The following is a 14,793-nucleotide window of genomic DNA, read 5'->3' as shown; positions in this document are numbered from 1 at the left end:
GGGAATCGGCTTCACCGCCGGTTTCCAGAGCAACGGCGGCGTCCTGGTTCGGCGGTAGCGACGGGGACAAGTCGAGTTGGCTTCTGTTTGCAGCGTCGGCCTCTCGGCTTGCTCGAGAGGATCGGTGCTGGGCCTTGTGCTCGGCACTGCTCCTCTCTTGTCGCAAGTCGAGGTGTTGGCGTTGCCCGTGCCCATTTGGGCATGGGGAGAAGGATTCATATATATATACGAGCGCTTTTTTGCCCACTTGCTGCCGCGGCTGCTGCTGCTGCACGATCTGTACAAAATGTTTGAAAGATTTTTTTTCGTAGCCAGCAGCGACGACGACAAATAAAAGAGATAAGTGAAAAGAGCTCAAGGCTCTTTTTTTAGACCGAGCCCGCCCAAGGCCAGCCAATGCGGGAGCAAAAGGCATCCCGCAAAGCGGCGGCTTCTTAAACAAGAGAGGGGAGCAACGCCGGAGCAAATAGCCCCAGCACTGCGCCCTCCCTCGTCCAAGAGGAGCGGAGCTGGTCCTTAGCTTATCAGGAGGCGATGGTACTTGCGCATCGAAAGCTAGCTCTACGTCACCGCTAAGCCAAGCGCAAAGCACCCGATCAGCAGTGACGCGTCGAGCCCGCTCGAAGCAGCAAGACTTCACCTCCTAAAGCTAACAGAAGACGAAAAATTGCCCCTTTTCAATCCTTTTACCCAACTTCTGTTTGTGGTTTTTCAGAACCTACTTCAATTGGTCGTACATTAAACGTTTTATTCCGTCAGAAAACGAATGGAAACGAGACATGCAGCGACGTGGCATTAAGTGGTAGCGTAACGACGACGAGATGTCGCAATCGCGCGGGCGCGCGCTCTTGCACGCCCAACGCAAAACCGTCGCCACAACTAGACATCGTCCGCACGCGACCGTCTAGCGGGCATTGGTCCTTTCGTTTGCGGCGTCATCGGTCAAGACGACTTAGCATCGAAGCACAAGTCGCGAGCAAGGACGCCCAACAAACGGGAGAGTTCTCGACGTCCGGCCTTGGTTTGAGCGCTAAACATCGGTGGAAGCAAAGGCTGGACGTTGAAGACCACCTGCTAGCGCGACACTTTGTGTTTGTGGGCTCACCACAAACACTCGAAAATGCGATTTGGCCTGGCAAGGCACATCGCAAACTTCTTTTTTCGTCGCAATTTGACTACATGTCTTGCCGACAGTTAATTTGAACTTTGGAAATTTTACCGAAGGGATTTTTCCCTATTTTGAGAGCATCAAAGGAACCCAATGTCGTCATAAATGTGCGCTCGATAGAAATTTGTTAGGCATGGGAAAATCATTATGGTAGAGTTTCAAATATCACTAAATTGTTTTGCTTTGCCACATGGAAACAGTTGATTAATTTTTCTTGCTATGTTTTGCGTTCCAACTTCAGTTTAACGAAAGTACTTACGTTTTTTTTCCAGCCGGTCCTATCACAAACGTCGTAATTTTACAGTGGGTTCTGTTACAAAAATTCCATTGACAGTAACCAGTAATGCTGAATCCCACCACTGCCTACATACAGTAAAATTTCTACTAAATGTTTTTTACTAAATGGCCGAAGCCATTCAGGATTTTGGATAAAAAATATCTTTTTTTTAAAAATACCATCTTTTTAAAAAATAAGTCTTTCAGGAATATAAGCCTCACACATTTTTTCCCAATTTTCACTGGCTTGTTGCTAGAATATAGAATTTGGTTGGTTTTTGCCTCCTATCTAACCTCCAAATGCTAAAATTGTAAATAAAAAACGGCGATCTGATATTTGAAAGTAAGCTCAAATAACAGCTTGTACAATACAACCTTGTCAAATTACGACCACGTTATTGTATTACATGCAAAGCACGCCCCAAACCACAATCAATGACACGTCGAGCCCGCTGCAGAATGACTTCACCAGTCAAAGCTTATAAAAAAAATTTGCTCTTTTACAATTCTTCCAAATAACTTCTGTCAGTGGTTTTTCAGGGTGTGCTGCAATCGGTCGTACATGAAACGTATTATTGCGTCAGAAAATAAATAAAACTTCATATCCAGCGACGTGGGATTTAAGTGGTACTGTAGCGACGTCAATATGTTGCAATTGCGCTGGTAAGCATACCCAACGCAATGCCCTCGGCGCAGGTGCTCATATTCTCACACGACCATCTTGCCCAAATTGTTCTGTTCTTTTTCCAGCGTAAACTAATAGATCTATTTGAAGGGTAGTATTTGCAAACACAGTTGTTTGTCTTAAGAGCTGGTCATGCCATCAAAGATAAAATATTAGTTTCTTATGAAACATAATCGGTACCATTGAGGCTGAGATGTACTGGTTTTCACGTGCAAAATAGCTAAGCGATTGTTTTCCAACGGTTTGGGGTCCAGATGGGTATAACCAGTAATGGGATTCAGCCGGTTCTACAGAACCGTCTCACGAAATTTTATGAGATCAGCGAACCGGTTAGCATTACTGGTTACTGCCAATGGACTTTTTGTAACAGAACCGGCTAAATGACTTTTTTGATAGAACCGTCTGGCAAAAAATTGAATCCCACCACTGGATATAACGATGATTTTGTACGACGTGAGGCGGCCGGGGACTTCAAGAAAAAAAAAACTAAAATGATGGGTGTGTAACAACTAATACACCCATAAAATTCAAAATACATTTAGAAGCATTTGTGGCCATTTTATTCCCGCACGTGTATAGAACTTAAGTAAATCATATAACAAAACAAGTGCCAAAGTTGTCAACGATGGTTTTAGTCCGGAACGCTGGCTATATAGCGATTGCACACACAAAATCTACATACAGGCAGCAGTTCTGACGTCACAATGCCTGGCTTGTTACAATAACACGAAAAAATAATTTGCTGAAGCGGAAAAGCACCGAGACCAAAAAAGGAAAAGCGCACCGTTTTTTTTCCTTGCCAAAAATAGATTCGTTTTTAACCACTTACTTAGTTTGTCATTTATATCCAATTATACGCAATGGCAACACATACCACCAAATACTAGGTTAACAACACCATATACTGCAGATTCCTCTCTAAAATGGCATTGCAATTCTAAACATTGTTCATGAGTGGTATGTTAGTACCTACAGCGTACAATAACACTTTAATGTAAAAATAATTGTTACGTAAAATCTATGAAAATATGCTTTGGTTTGCAGCCTTATGATTGCGATCGAAAAGAAAAATCACGGTCGATCTAGAACACTCCGAATCGAATAATTTCGAATCTTTGGTACAACGTAATAACAAGAACACAGTGCAACAATCGCTGTACAATAACGAAATTGCGTCATCTCTGTGAGATCACGTGACCGCTTTCGAACGAGGCGATGATGTCACGGAATCCGATGACGTATTATCACGTTGCTCCTGGTTAGCAAAAGTATTAAATTTACTCAACATCATAGTTTCCATGTCAACGGCTTCGTCTTTTTCCCTGATAAAAATGTGAGAAAAACCGTTACATTAAAGTTTAAAGAAAACTGTGTTAAAGTGGCAGAAAATCTGTGTTTCGCAGATAAGGAATGGAAAAAGACGTACTTTACTCTTTGCTCCTCCAGGAGTCCAACGAGCTCATCTCTCTGCTCCACAACATCCAACATTTTCTGAAGAATTTCACGTTCCTGGGCTAGTTGAGCGGATGTTTTCCTTGTGTCTAAAAAAAACGCGAGATATTTTTCGGATCAAAAGTAAACGTAGCTTATTTCTGTATTATGTGCAGGTGGTTTAAAGTTTATACCGTCCAGAGCCATCCGTTCGCGAAGTTCTTGCTGCAAATGGCTTTGAACATCTTCTAGTTGCAGTTCACGTTGGCTGTTTGGAACAAAAAAGTTTGTTTAAAATAGGGATGTTCCAAAACTGCAAATGTTCTGTTTGGTCGAGCACCGAGCATCTCACGTTAATGCTCGGTGCTCGGCCGAGCACGCTCGGTGCATTATGACGTCACAAAAAATCCCCTTTCTACGTTTTAGCTCTACAAGGCCTCTGACGTCACCAGCGGTGTATTAAGCTGTACAGACCTCAGAAGTACACGTTTTTCCACAACCTAATACATTTGAAAAATCATTTGTTTTTGTTATAGACACCCTTTCGAACACTAGTTACCTATGTTAGCAGGGCATGAATATGCAAATTTAATGCTCGGGTCAGTTTGTGCAACTGCTCGGCCGAGCACCGAGCATCAAAAACAGCGATGCTCGGTACCGAGTACTCGGGTTCTGGCTCGGCTCGGCGCATCCCCAGTTTAAAACATATTGATCAAATTTCAACATAATACGAGGTTTAAAGCCGGTACAACACTATTGGTACATTATCTGCAATCCACATGAAGCATTACATAGAATACGTAACAGCGTATTAATATGCGAAAATTAAAACACAAAATTCTTACTAGATCATAAGTTCATTCTCGTATCTGAGCAAAGCGTTCTTCTCTTGAACTAGCTGAAACCATTCTTGCATGCACTCTGACTCTTCTCGGTCTTTCTCTAGTGTCGAAAAACAAACAAATAAAGCTTTGTGCGTCAGAAACACAGGAAAAAGAGCTTTCATTTGTACCTCCGTCCTCTCGGAGCATTTTTTCCAACTTCACTCCTCTCTCTTCCAACTCCTTTTGTTTCACTTCCACCTCTTCTAATTGTCTTTGGATCACCTTTTAAATATATGTTATAGTTTCATATAAAAAAAAAATGTGGCAAGGGTTTATCCATTTCATTTGAACACGGAAAAAATTGAAACCTTAAAAAACAGTTTAGCATCAAAAGATATTTACCTGAGCCCTTCTTAACCTTTTCTGTGCTTCCATTTTAGCCTGGCGCCGAGCAGCAATTTGGACTCTTCTGGTAATTTTAGCGTCAATTTCAGCAGGAGTCAAACCAGCCAAGGTGCTACGTCGTCCCTTTCCAATTAGTTTGCTTGGTATCTCTGTTTTAAATAGAAACCGAATATATCTTGCTTTTCTATTGAGGTAAGTTGGTTAATATATGTTAGTTTACCTTCTGGGCTGTCAAAAGTTTCCGCTCTTCCTCGATTTCTTCTCGATCCAGCCCCTGCAGTTGGAATTTCAGGCAGAAGACGAAGCCTTTCACCACGCAAGATCGCACGTTCACGCTCTACAAAAAAATTACTAACATAGTAATTCTTTCCTTAACAATAACAAACAAAAGAGCATGTAAAAACATAGGTAGTTTGCTACAGTACATTCATACACACAAACTTACATTTAATGCAAACACAAGTTAAATAGTTCTTAAACAACAAGTTTAGTAATTTCTGACTACGCTGCCGTGACTACACACTGCGGCAAAAACAACAGTTAACCAACCACCAGCAACACGTCGCAGGTCAAATTTCTTGACAACGCGTAACTTTGTTGCTGTTGTAAGCAGTGACTATTCAGAACATGAATAACGTTTTATTCCAAGACGAAAATAGTAGACATTCCATTTAATAGCTAAGGCGACAAATCTGATATCGGACAATACGAAGTAAACAACAACTCTTACATCAACAAGCAATCATGTCTTAAACTATAAAAAACATCAAGTTAACTAATACTAGGCATTCGTTTTGAAAAAAAAAGTTATTATCGCCAATGCCTTACCGGACTGTATTGAGCTCAAATCTTGCAAGTCTTCAATAGCTTAATTCTCAGTCTTGTGCCTGGCATATTAAATCGCACTGCAGAACGCTTTTCACAGCAACTTAGCAAATATGCCCTGTGTACACCAGAGATTTTGTGGCATGGGGTCTGAACAAGCGTTAAGTAAACACCCTCGAAAGCGACGTGCTCATATCGATTATAACTCACTCGCTATAGAAAGCTTTATTAGTTTTGTATTGACTTTCTTTGGTATAAGAGTCCTGGTTCTTTTTATCTGTTGAACTAAATGTCGGTGTTTTGTAGATGTCGAATTTTTACACATAAATGTCTGTACACATTTTTTTACGTTTTCCTGGTCAAAGTGAATCGTTTGCTTCCCTTTAGCTGTAACTTAAAAATGGTGCTTAGCCTGTGTGATTCCTGCAGGCAAATTTACCTTTGATATTTTGCTTTTGCCGAACTACATATTTCATTTTATGCCATTAGGTAAAATATATATATTCCATTTAATTCATTGACGGATTTCGTAACTTGGAAAATGCTTTCCATTCTTAGTTATTTCATCTTATTTTGTTTTCAATCTGCTCTGCTTCTGTCTGCCCCTCTAACTCTGTCTGATACTCTACTAATGACACATGAACTGAACGAAAAATATAAACCATATGAAAACTAAGAGGCTTTGCAGAAGAATCCGATTCATACCGGATTGATCGGGATATTTTCTGTCCAGCGTCGTCATTCCGTCGACCTCGTCGTCTTTGCCAGGTTTATGTGGTTTTTCTTTCTTGCGAGGAGAGATGCGGAACAGAGACTTCGGGCCCTGAATGTTTTCGACAAAATTAATACCACAAGGTTAGAACTGACAACCTCCAACACTTTATACTACCTTGTTGGGCGAAACCTTTTTCCTTCCACCACTTTCAGTTCCAGAGCCTGTTGTGGTCGTTGACTCTACTTTGCTTTTGGCTGATAACAAAGTAAGTTTGTTTTAAGCAGGCAACTGCTGTCAGGCATAGCATAAACGTAGACTTTTTATCTCTTGAACATACATATATAAGTTATATATATACAGTAAACCTCGATTAATTCAAACCTGTTTGGAACCAAAGTTTGTCCGGATTAGACGAATTTTCGGAAAAAGCTGTAGGTTAAGCATACCCGAGGTTTACTGTGTTTGTTAATGACAATACCCCAAATATACTAGTGTGTTTCTGGTAAAAGTTTAGTTAAAAATTATTTAGTTTTTGAACACGATATAGGAGTTTATTTAATTTTTATGCTGATCAAAGTGGTCTAAACTACACGACCTAATCAGTGGTGGGATTCTAATATTTTGTCAGCCGGTTCCATGACAAAAGTCATATTTTCCAGCCGGTTTTGTTATAAAAAGTCTATTGACAGTAACCAGTAATGCTAACCGGTTCGCTGATCTCATAAAATTTCGTGAGACGGTTCTATAGAACCGGTGCAAACTGGCGGAATCCCACCACTGGGCCTAATCTTCCTTGAGAGACATACATTTTCTAAGCTTGGTTCGTTTCTTCTTAATATTTGGATCTTCCTTAGGTGTTGATTCAAATGGAGATGTGGATTCCGCGGTAAGGTTTGGAACTGGAAGAGCTCGACGCATTTTGTGTTCAACTGGTTCTGTGCAGAATGGATGAGTTAGAAAGTGCATCGTTACATACATTGTCTATGTGGGTAGTATTGCGTTGTTAGTTATTACTGTGCATCTTTTCGTTGGAGACGCAAAATCGCTTTTTTAAGTGTGTTTATTAGGAGCGCGTTTTAAAACCACATGCTTAATGTTCATTTATATTTTTTAACACTGTGCAATTTATTTTTCTGAAAAACGACAATTCTACAACGTTGTGAACAAATAGTTATATCGATAAAGCAACGTGCTGTGTTACATTGTTTCGCTGCAAAAGCGCGATTTAGAAACAAATTTTATCTTATTTTGAAAACACATTGCTACAAGTAACTTCAGGTAGTTTAGGACAAGCCGTGTTTTTTCCGAGGCGTAGTGTAGCCCTCGAGTTTCTAATGAAGAATTTTTTCTAATGGCTTCATTAATTTGTATTTCTGTGTTTGTGAAGGTAATGAAGTTTAAAATTAAAAATCAAAGGAAAGGTAGACACTTTTTGTGTTGTGAAAATGACACAAATTAAATACATGTTTTGCAAAATAGATTATTTGCTGTAATATTTAATGGAATTTGTTTTACCATCAACCGCCTTCTTTTTGTGCATTCTGCGCAGCTTCTGGCGAAACGAGTTCTTGCGCTTTATCTTTGGCGAACTACCCACGTATACGGGCTCGGTAGACGCTGATTGGTTGCCTGTGGGGGCGTTGCCGCTGTCCTCAGTGGCAGTGGTCTTACACCTTCGGTTGTCCACGTCGTCTATAAAATGGGGAAACGTTGTTTACCGAGAATCTAAAGCTAATTTTCTCGCCATATTCAAACGCTTATTTCAAGCCAAGTCAGGATGGCGCTATAAGTAAGCATTTAGTTGAAATAAAAAGTAGTGGAATTGGCTTTAAAAGTTTTCTTAAAAATTTAATGATAAATGGGCGAAATAGCTTTAGAATCCTAGCTTTGCAAAACGTATGTGGTTCCAACACTTTGGACAATTTAACCTAGTGCTTGAAGAGATAAGGCTGATGGTTTCATCATTTTTGAAAAGCTACGTTACCATACCCATTGATGACGAACTCTTTGTTGCGTCAGAAATTCGTCTGTTCGTCGACTGAGCCTTTAACTTTTCAACTCTTTCTTTGACTCGAAGCTGCAATGTTAAAATACATCCGTAAAACGAATAGTAAAACCCATTTAAGGAAAAATCTGTAGAATATTTTTATTATTGAACTTGATGCCAATATGTCAAAAACACCAACCCGTTAAACAAACTTTAAAACAGATTCAAAAGTCGCTGAGAATTGTTTTACCTCTGTAGCTCTTAGTTCTTGATCCACAGAGTTCTTCGATTTTTGTGGCGAACTTGGGGAGCCAGTGGGAGATAGCGCCTCCAAGTGGGCAATCTAAATCCAACACAACAAACGTACAACAATCAGAAACATGTTTTGCAACACAGGACACACAAATTTCCCTGGAACAGAGATCATCATTTCATTTCCTTTTCAATTAATACATAAATCACCTTTGGTAAAGCGGGCAGTGATCTTCTGTTTGATTGTGCCTGCGGTGTTGGTGGTAGTCTTCTTGTTAGCGTGGTATTACCTGGTGTGCCAAGTGCTGATGTAAAGTCCTCGCTAGTTTCTGAAGATAATTGGTATACTGTGAGTTGTGCACGGGTGTGCTGTTACTAATGTTTTCTCTAAGCTGCTTGGTTGGGTACAGAAAAGCCTATGCTGAGTACACCTAAGTGTGTGATTGGTACATGGTAATCATGGAGCTTCTGTGTTTGCTCGGACACATACAAAATTTGAAAACGCAATTGTAAATGATTATGAGTGTGCCCATTGGTTGCCATCAACGCTTAGCAGAATTGAATATAGTCTTAGTCTTTATTATAAATATATAGCGTATTGTAATAATCGTTTTGCGACCTACCATTAGCGTTCAAGTTGAGATCATCCATCTTGGGTAAAACCCGGTTTAGTTGAGGCGATGCCGCTGTTTCGTGTGTTGCTTCATGTCGGTAGGGCGTTTGACCCATCGGTGTAAAGAACTGGTCATTGTCGGAGTCCAGGGGGCTTTTAGGGGGTGCTGACGGCGTGACGTGCCTGGTAAACGGGGGAGATGCTTCAATAATTTGAATGTTTACGTTTGGAGACCTGGAAATGATATGTTAGGGTTATTTGAAGTCGACATAATTTATCTGGTCAGTTAGATATAGCTTTCTATCTTTTTGAATGCCGTTGTTGTTGATACGACAAACATAATAAGTAAAATACTCCTAATGGTGCTCCTAATCTAAATGTTCTACAATAGTCAACTTCTAAACTAAAGTGAAGTCCTTTAGCTGAGAAAGGAAATTTATCCAGTTTATGAACTTGTCATAATGGTAAATATATCTGTATATATTTTTGAATGAAGTGATAACTTTGACATACTTTGGAGCGTCTTTAGCCTCATTTGAAACTTGTGACGTCATGGTTTCGTCACCAGTCTGTTTGAACCAGTCCTGACGTTCTTGAAGTCGTGACTTCATCCGGGATTGGAGACTGAATTCAAAAAACACGATGAGCAAATTTAGATTAAAGCTTCAGTTGCAACTTTATTGTAACAGGTAACTTTTTTCAACGTCTTACTGCCAAGGTTACTCACACAACAAACTTTTAATCAGTTTGATGGCGTTTGCAACCATTTAAGTGTGTTTGGAATTTGTGGTATTTTTAAATTGGCAGCATAATAATAATACAATACATACATTCCCACAAGGTTGCACACAGTTTCAAGTTACAAAAAAGAAAAATACAAAATTTATTTATAACCAGTGTCTAGTGTTGACTACCAAAAAGAAACCGGTACAGGACCAAGCAAACCATCATCGAATATACAGTTACCTGCCAAAGGATGATCTTCTTTTCGGGGGAGCTTTAGGCCCGTCTCCCTCCCCGCCAACACGCCTTGGATTGTAATTGGAGATAAATGAGTCCGAGAGATTTTCGCCTGTTGTTCTCTGCAGAGTTTCTCTCAATTCAATATCAGACGTAGTTTCATCTAAAAATTATATAGTCTTATCATTTAAAGTAATTACATTCTTCTTAGTCGTATAAACCTGTTTCTTTTTGCAAAACAACGAAGTGATGTTAGACCTTTAGATACGACAATGTATGTAGATATACTCCGTTTAGTTTTCAGGCGATGACAATTCATGTGCAATTTAGTGGGTTGCTTATCTATGACTATCTCAAACTTCAAACAACCTAGCTCCAGGAAAATTTTTGCTTTTTGAGATTAAGGGTCATAAATTTAGACAAAACAGCAACTGACCTCCCAGATTGGTCCACACACTGGTGTTGTCCTTTGCAGCAACTGAAGACCTCAGAAGAAGACTGTCTATGGATGTCTGTCTGGGAAGAGGAGGATTGGTTGCCTTGGAAACAGGTGGTGGATGGGATTGAGAATCCGTCTTTCGATGTAGATCCACAAGTGATGCTGGGATAACCGGAGGAATGTTGGATTGGGTGTTGGAATTGTCTTCCAGAAGTTCAGTCACATCAAGTTTGGCTGTGTTCAGCTCAGACGTTGATCTGTTGTATAGAGATTAAACAATTTTCAAATTATTTTTAATTTTTATGTTTTTTTATTTTTGAACAGTTAGTTTAAACCAGAAGGTTGCCTGAAAGATTTGTTATTAGATTTCATATTAAAATTGCAACATTGTATCACAAACAGGACCTAGTAATAATACTTATAAATCTATTTATTTTGTAAGGTTTCATTCAGGGGACATAGGGAGTAAATATTATAATATATAAACAAACGTTGAATTATTTACACAAAGCTAAATCACAAAAAAATCGGTTTCTAAAAGTTGCAAAACAACAGAGCTTTAAAAAAAGTAAAATTCTTAATGAGAACGGTTTAGTATTTTTCAGCAACACTGATGTTACTGATCTAATATTATAGTCTAGTCATGTTTGAATCAACTTACGTAGAAGTTGTTGACGACAACTCCAAGTCATCATCTTCAGTTTGAACGTCATCAATGAAGGCTATCTCATCTTGTTCCTGGATGCTTGCTTCACCAATTGGATTATGAATCAGATAATCATGAACTCGATCCATCGTATCACCTCGATTGAGAGGATGAAACGGATTTTCAGCCTCCACTATTGGGTCCTCTTCCTCCATCATGTCAGGACACTGCTCAAGCTCTGCATTATCAGCTACATCCTCCTTAACAAGTGGCTCTGTCGCCATGGCAACTACATCATTTTGCTCTTTTTGGACTGTCTTTTTAGAATCAGAAAATTTTGTTACACTTTCTGATGATGGCAGTGACTTCTCTTTTTCAGCAGTTGGGGAGCTTAGAAGATTAAATATGGTCCTTGGCTTCCTTACTGGTTGACTTGGAGGCAGTGTGTCAGTTGCCATGGTAGGTGGCATGTTTGAGTCACTTGCCACAGGAGAGGGTGATGTCACAACCTTTTGTTGAGCATCAGGGGAGAAAATATTAATGTCATTGTTTAAAAGATCTTCAAGACTGGATGCTGTGCTCAAGGAACTCATGTTGTGGTCTGCAATAAATAGGTCAGTTTAAAAACGAAATTGTCCTTTTGACTTGGTTTAATACTTTTCATAAGAACCAGGCAGATTCAAGGCATTTACCTTCAATATCTTCACCTTTAGGAACATCCATCTAAACAACATTTACAAGTATTTGTTACAGAATGAATGATTAAGAGATTCAGTTGGATAAAAAAAAACAATTTTGCAACAGGATAAAATTCCTCGCCAGTAGGGATTTTAAAAATTACAAAAAGAAATTCCATTTTATTTTTTGCATGTGGTCAGTCAAAATAGAATTCAGCCCTGAGAACCCTGTCCTACCATATTCTAACGACTTTCTGGGATACCAGAGAGGAATAATCTGAGCAAAAAAATCAGAGCCAGTATATTGGTGTATAACATAACTACGTTTCGACCAGTGCTGTTGTCATCATCAGGTTGTAAGAAATAAAAGCGACAGAAGGCATGCAACTAGGTGACGTACAACGGTAAAAGAAAGGCGACACGAAGTTAACATGTAAAAGCAATTAAACGGAGATAAAAGAACGCATGCGGAAAGGGGGTGTACCCGAGGCAAGGGAGGAATAAAATTGTGAAAAAATTGATGACTCCTTTACATTTACGCATTATTAATTAATATTTTAACCAAGCCAATATATCTATTAAGAACATGATGTTATGATAGCAACTTTTCAAAAATGTTCATGTCATGTCATCTTCAAAAAATTTAAATTTAGTAATGTATACTACAGTTTCCTGAAGAAAGACATACCTGTTTAGTTTCTTCAGGCTCAGATGTTTCATGATCTTTCGATAAAACCTCACTGTAACGTGTCACTAGTTCAGCAGTGTCGCCCTCCAGTGGTGACATGGATGATGCAGTTGACATGGAATCTTCGGCCTGTTAAAGAAGTGAATAAACTGTTAATTAAGTGTCTTTAGGGTGGTTTGGCTAATGTTAATAAGTGATGCAGCATTTAAACTAGAAATCTACAATGACATATGTTGGCAGCACAATCTCGGACATTATCACCGTATTTAATATAAAATGGTATTTGTATGAAATAATAGAAAATACTGTTGGGGTGCATTCTAAATGACAACATGTGGGCCAAACAAAATACTGTTACCGTGTGGTTATGCTAAATGCCTTACTTTGTCATCTTCGTTTGATGGTGAAGAAATGTCAGTTGTGGAGTCCAATTCTAAAATATAAAAAAATGTTAAAAATACATGTTACCAGAGTACAGAAATAACTGATAAACATTTGTCATGCATGAAAAAAATGTTAGTACACAGCACATCCAGACCGATACAATGTTTTAAAATAAAAGCATGCACCAGGCATGATTGTTAGTTGTAATGTAAATAAGTTAGTGACAACCAGAATGAAGAAATAAACTGCAGTGATTTTCAAATCAAGCAACAAAGAAGATCTTGGTTTCAGAAAGTGGAATAAACAAAAATGAAAACTAAGCAACTGTGTTCATAAGATCAGTTTCCATTTGTGACCATGTTAGTATGTCTGCAACTGTGGACAAACAAAAAAGAACCATCCAGAACACCCAAAAAACAAAATGTTTTGACAAGACTGCACATGCAATGTAAGTGTTTGCCAAGGCGGTAAGATGAAAACATAGAGAAACAAAACATTACTAAACATCCACCCAAGCCCACCATCGCAGCATCAATATTTGACTCTTTTTTCTCACCTTGAGATTCTAAACCATTTGTATTATTTTTGGCTGTCTCAATGTCAGTCTCCACACAACCAGAAAGCCATTTTTGTATTGCTTCATTTGTTGATTTTCTTTTGCCATTGCTTTTTTCAATCGCACCATTAAACAAAGAAAGTTCATTTTTAGGCAGATAGCTGATTGGACATTTAGCAGGGCTTTGTTCAATAAAAAGCTGTTTTCGCTGCAGCTCCATCTCAGCTACTGACAAAAACAGACATTCTTGTGGCTCCTCATTGTTTAAAACAGGCTTAGGCAATCCGATTTCTTTAAACAGCTTACGAAAAGCTTTGTCCTGTTCAGGAACACTGAACTGGGAAGGCCTGCAGGACCTTGGCAAAGTTGTTGGTTTGCTTATTTGGTTTCCATTAATGGAAGTTCGAGGAGTTATGGCAGGTCGACTTTGTTCTTCTATTTCTTCTTCCAAGTCTACTGTTGCCATGCTACTATCACTGGAATCATCATCATCAGAGTCAAGACTACCATTGCAGGCTGCCATTTGTACATTATGGTTGCAGTTACCGCTAACCAGCTCCTCACATAGTTCTGCAGATAATTGATTTATCAGACTTCTGCAAGAGATTATGACTTCAGAAAGTCAAACATGCAACATCAATGAAAACTGAAGACAAAATCTTGGACAAAAATATCACCAATGAAAGTCACCACCTTGAAAGTGCAGATACCATGTTAGTTGTACAACAAAGGTGTAAGAAAAATAAATACGAAATAGGTTTAGTTTCTGTATCACTTTCAACTTTTTCTGGATTGTTGCCCAATTCAAAACATAAAAAGATTAACAAAACACCACAAGCTAAATCAAAAGTAAAAACAGACCTAAATAAAGGTTTTACCGGGAAACAACAAAACAACAACCCAACAAAGACCTAAACGAAACTGAACAAATTTTGTTTTTTCATGGATTCAACTACCAGCTTTCAACAACAAATAAACCATGCCTGCATTGCATATGCATATCTACAGGATACCTTCTTTTACTGGTGTTAAGGGACGGCGGAGAGTAGAGTAATTGCTATAATCCATTTTATCTGCAAGGGATTATCAACTATATCAGGTGTGGCCAACACGTCGATCGCGATCGACTGGTCGATCGCCTGCTTTTGACTGGTCGATCGCCACTAAATTCTCCACAACTTATCAAACGCTTATTAATTGAAAAACAAACTAAATAACATAAAACAGCACTTCTGACATTTTGACACAACGCACAAATGTGC

At 39.0% G+C, this 14,793-nt stretch overlaps 1 protein-coding gene across 5 annotated transcripts in view; it reads right to left on the bottom strand.

Moving 5' to 3' along the window:
* Positions 1-2,666: 2,666 nt before the first annotated feature.
* The window catches only part of LOC145237961 (uncharacterized), a 36,624-nt gene continuing 24,497 nt past the window's right edge, over positions 2,667-14,793 (bottom strand). For 2 of the 5 annotated variants that reach the window (XM_080100966.1, XM_080100968.1), the window contains 23 exons: positions 13,532-14,101; positions 12,975-13,024; positions 12,592-12,720; positions 11,919-11,949; positions 11,242-11,827; positions 10,578-10,837; positions 10,148-10,304; positions 9,695-9,805; positions 9,192-9,415; positions 8,779-8,897; positions 8,567-8,659; positions 8,319-8,406; positions 7,845-8,021; positions 7,136-7,264; positions 6,504-6,583; positions 6,320-6,437; positions 5,010-5,126; positions 4,787-4,938; positions 4,573-4,666; positions 4,406-4,502; positions 3,755-3,828; positions 3,556-3,670; positions 2,667-3,451 (listed from right to left, as the gene is read on the bottom strand). In XM_080100966.1, the coding sequence (XP_079957092.1) occupies positions 3,319-3,451; positions 3,556-3,670; positions 3,755-3,828; positions 4,406-4,502; positions 4,573-4,666; positions 4,787-4,938; positions 5,010-5,126; positions 6,320-6,437; positions 6,504-6,583; positions 7,136-7,264; positions 7,845-8,021; positions 8,319-8,406; positions 8,567-8,659; positions 8,779-8,897; positions 9,192-9,415; positions 9,695-9,805; positions 10,148-10,304; positions 10,578-10,837; positions 11,242-11,827; positions 11,919-11,949; positions 12,592-12,720; positions 12,975-13,024; positions 13,532-14,101 (3,704 nt within the window). In that variant the 3' untranslated portion in view covers positions 2,667-3,318. Of the gene's footprint in view, positions 3,452-3,555; positions 3,671-3,754; positions 3,829-4,405; positions 4,503-4,572; positions 4,667-4,786; positions 4,939-5,009; positions 5,127-6,319; positions 6,438-6,503; positions 6,584-7,135; positions 7,265-7,844; positions 8,022-8,318; positions 8,407-8,566; positions 8,660-8,778; positions 8,898-9,191; positions 9,416-9,694; positions 9,806-10,147; positions 10,305-10,577; positions 10,838-11,241; positions 11,828-11,918; positions 11,950-12,591; positions 12,721-12,974; positions 13,025-13,531; positions 14,102-14,544; positions 14,605-14,793 lie in introns of all 5 variants that reach the window. The other 3 variants (XM_080100969.1, XM_080100970.1, XM_080100967.1) reach the window with 2 other exon arrangements.

This window comes from Phallusia mammillata, chromosome 7 (assembly GCF_965637545.1).
Source record: "Phallusia mammillata chromosome 7, kaPhaMamm4.hap1.1, whole genome shotgun sequence".
Lineage (NCBI taxonomy): Eukaryota > Metazoa > Chordata > Ascidiacea > Phlebobranchia > Ascidiidae > Phallusia > Phallusia mammillata.
Note: the sequence above shows the minus strand (reverse complement) of the source record. Positions and strands in the feature narration are given on the sequence as shown.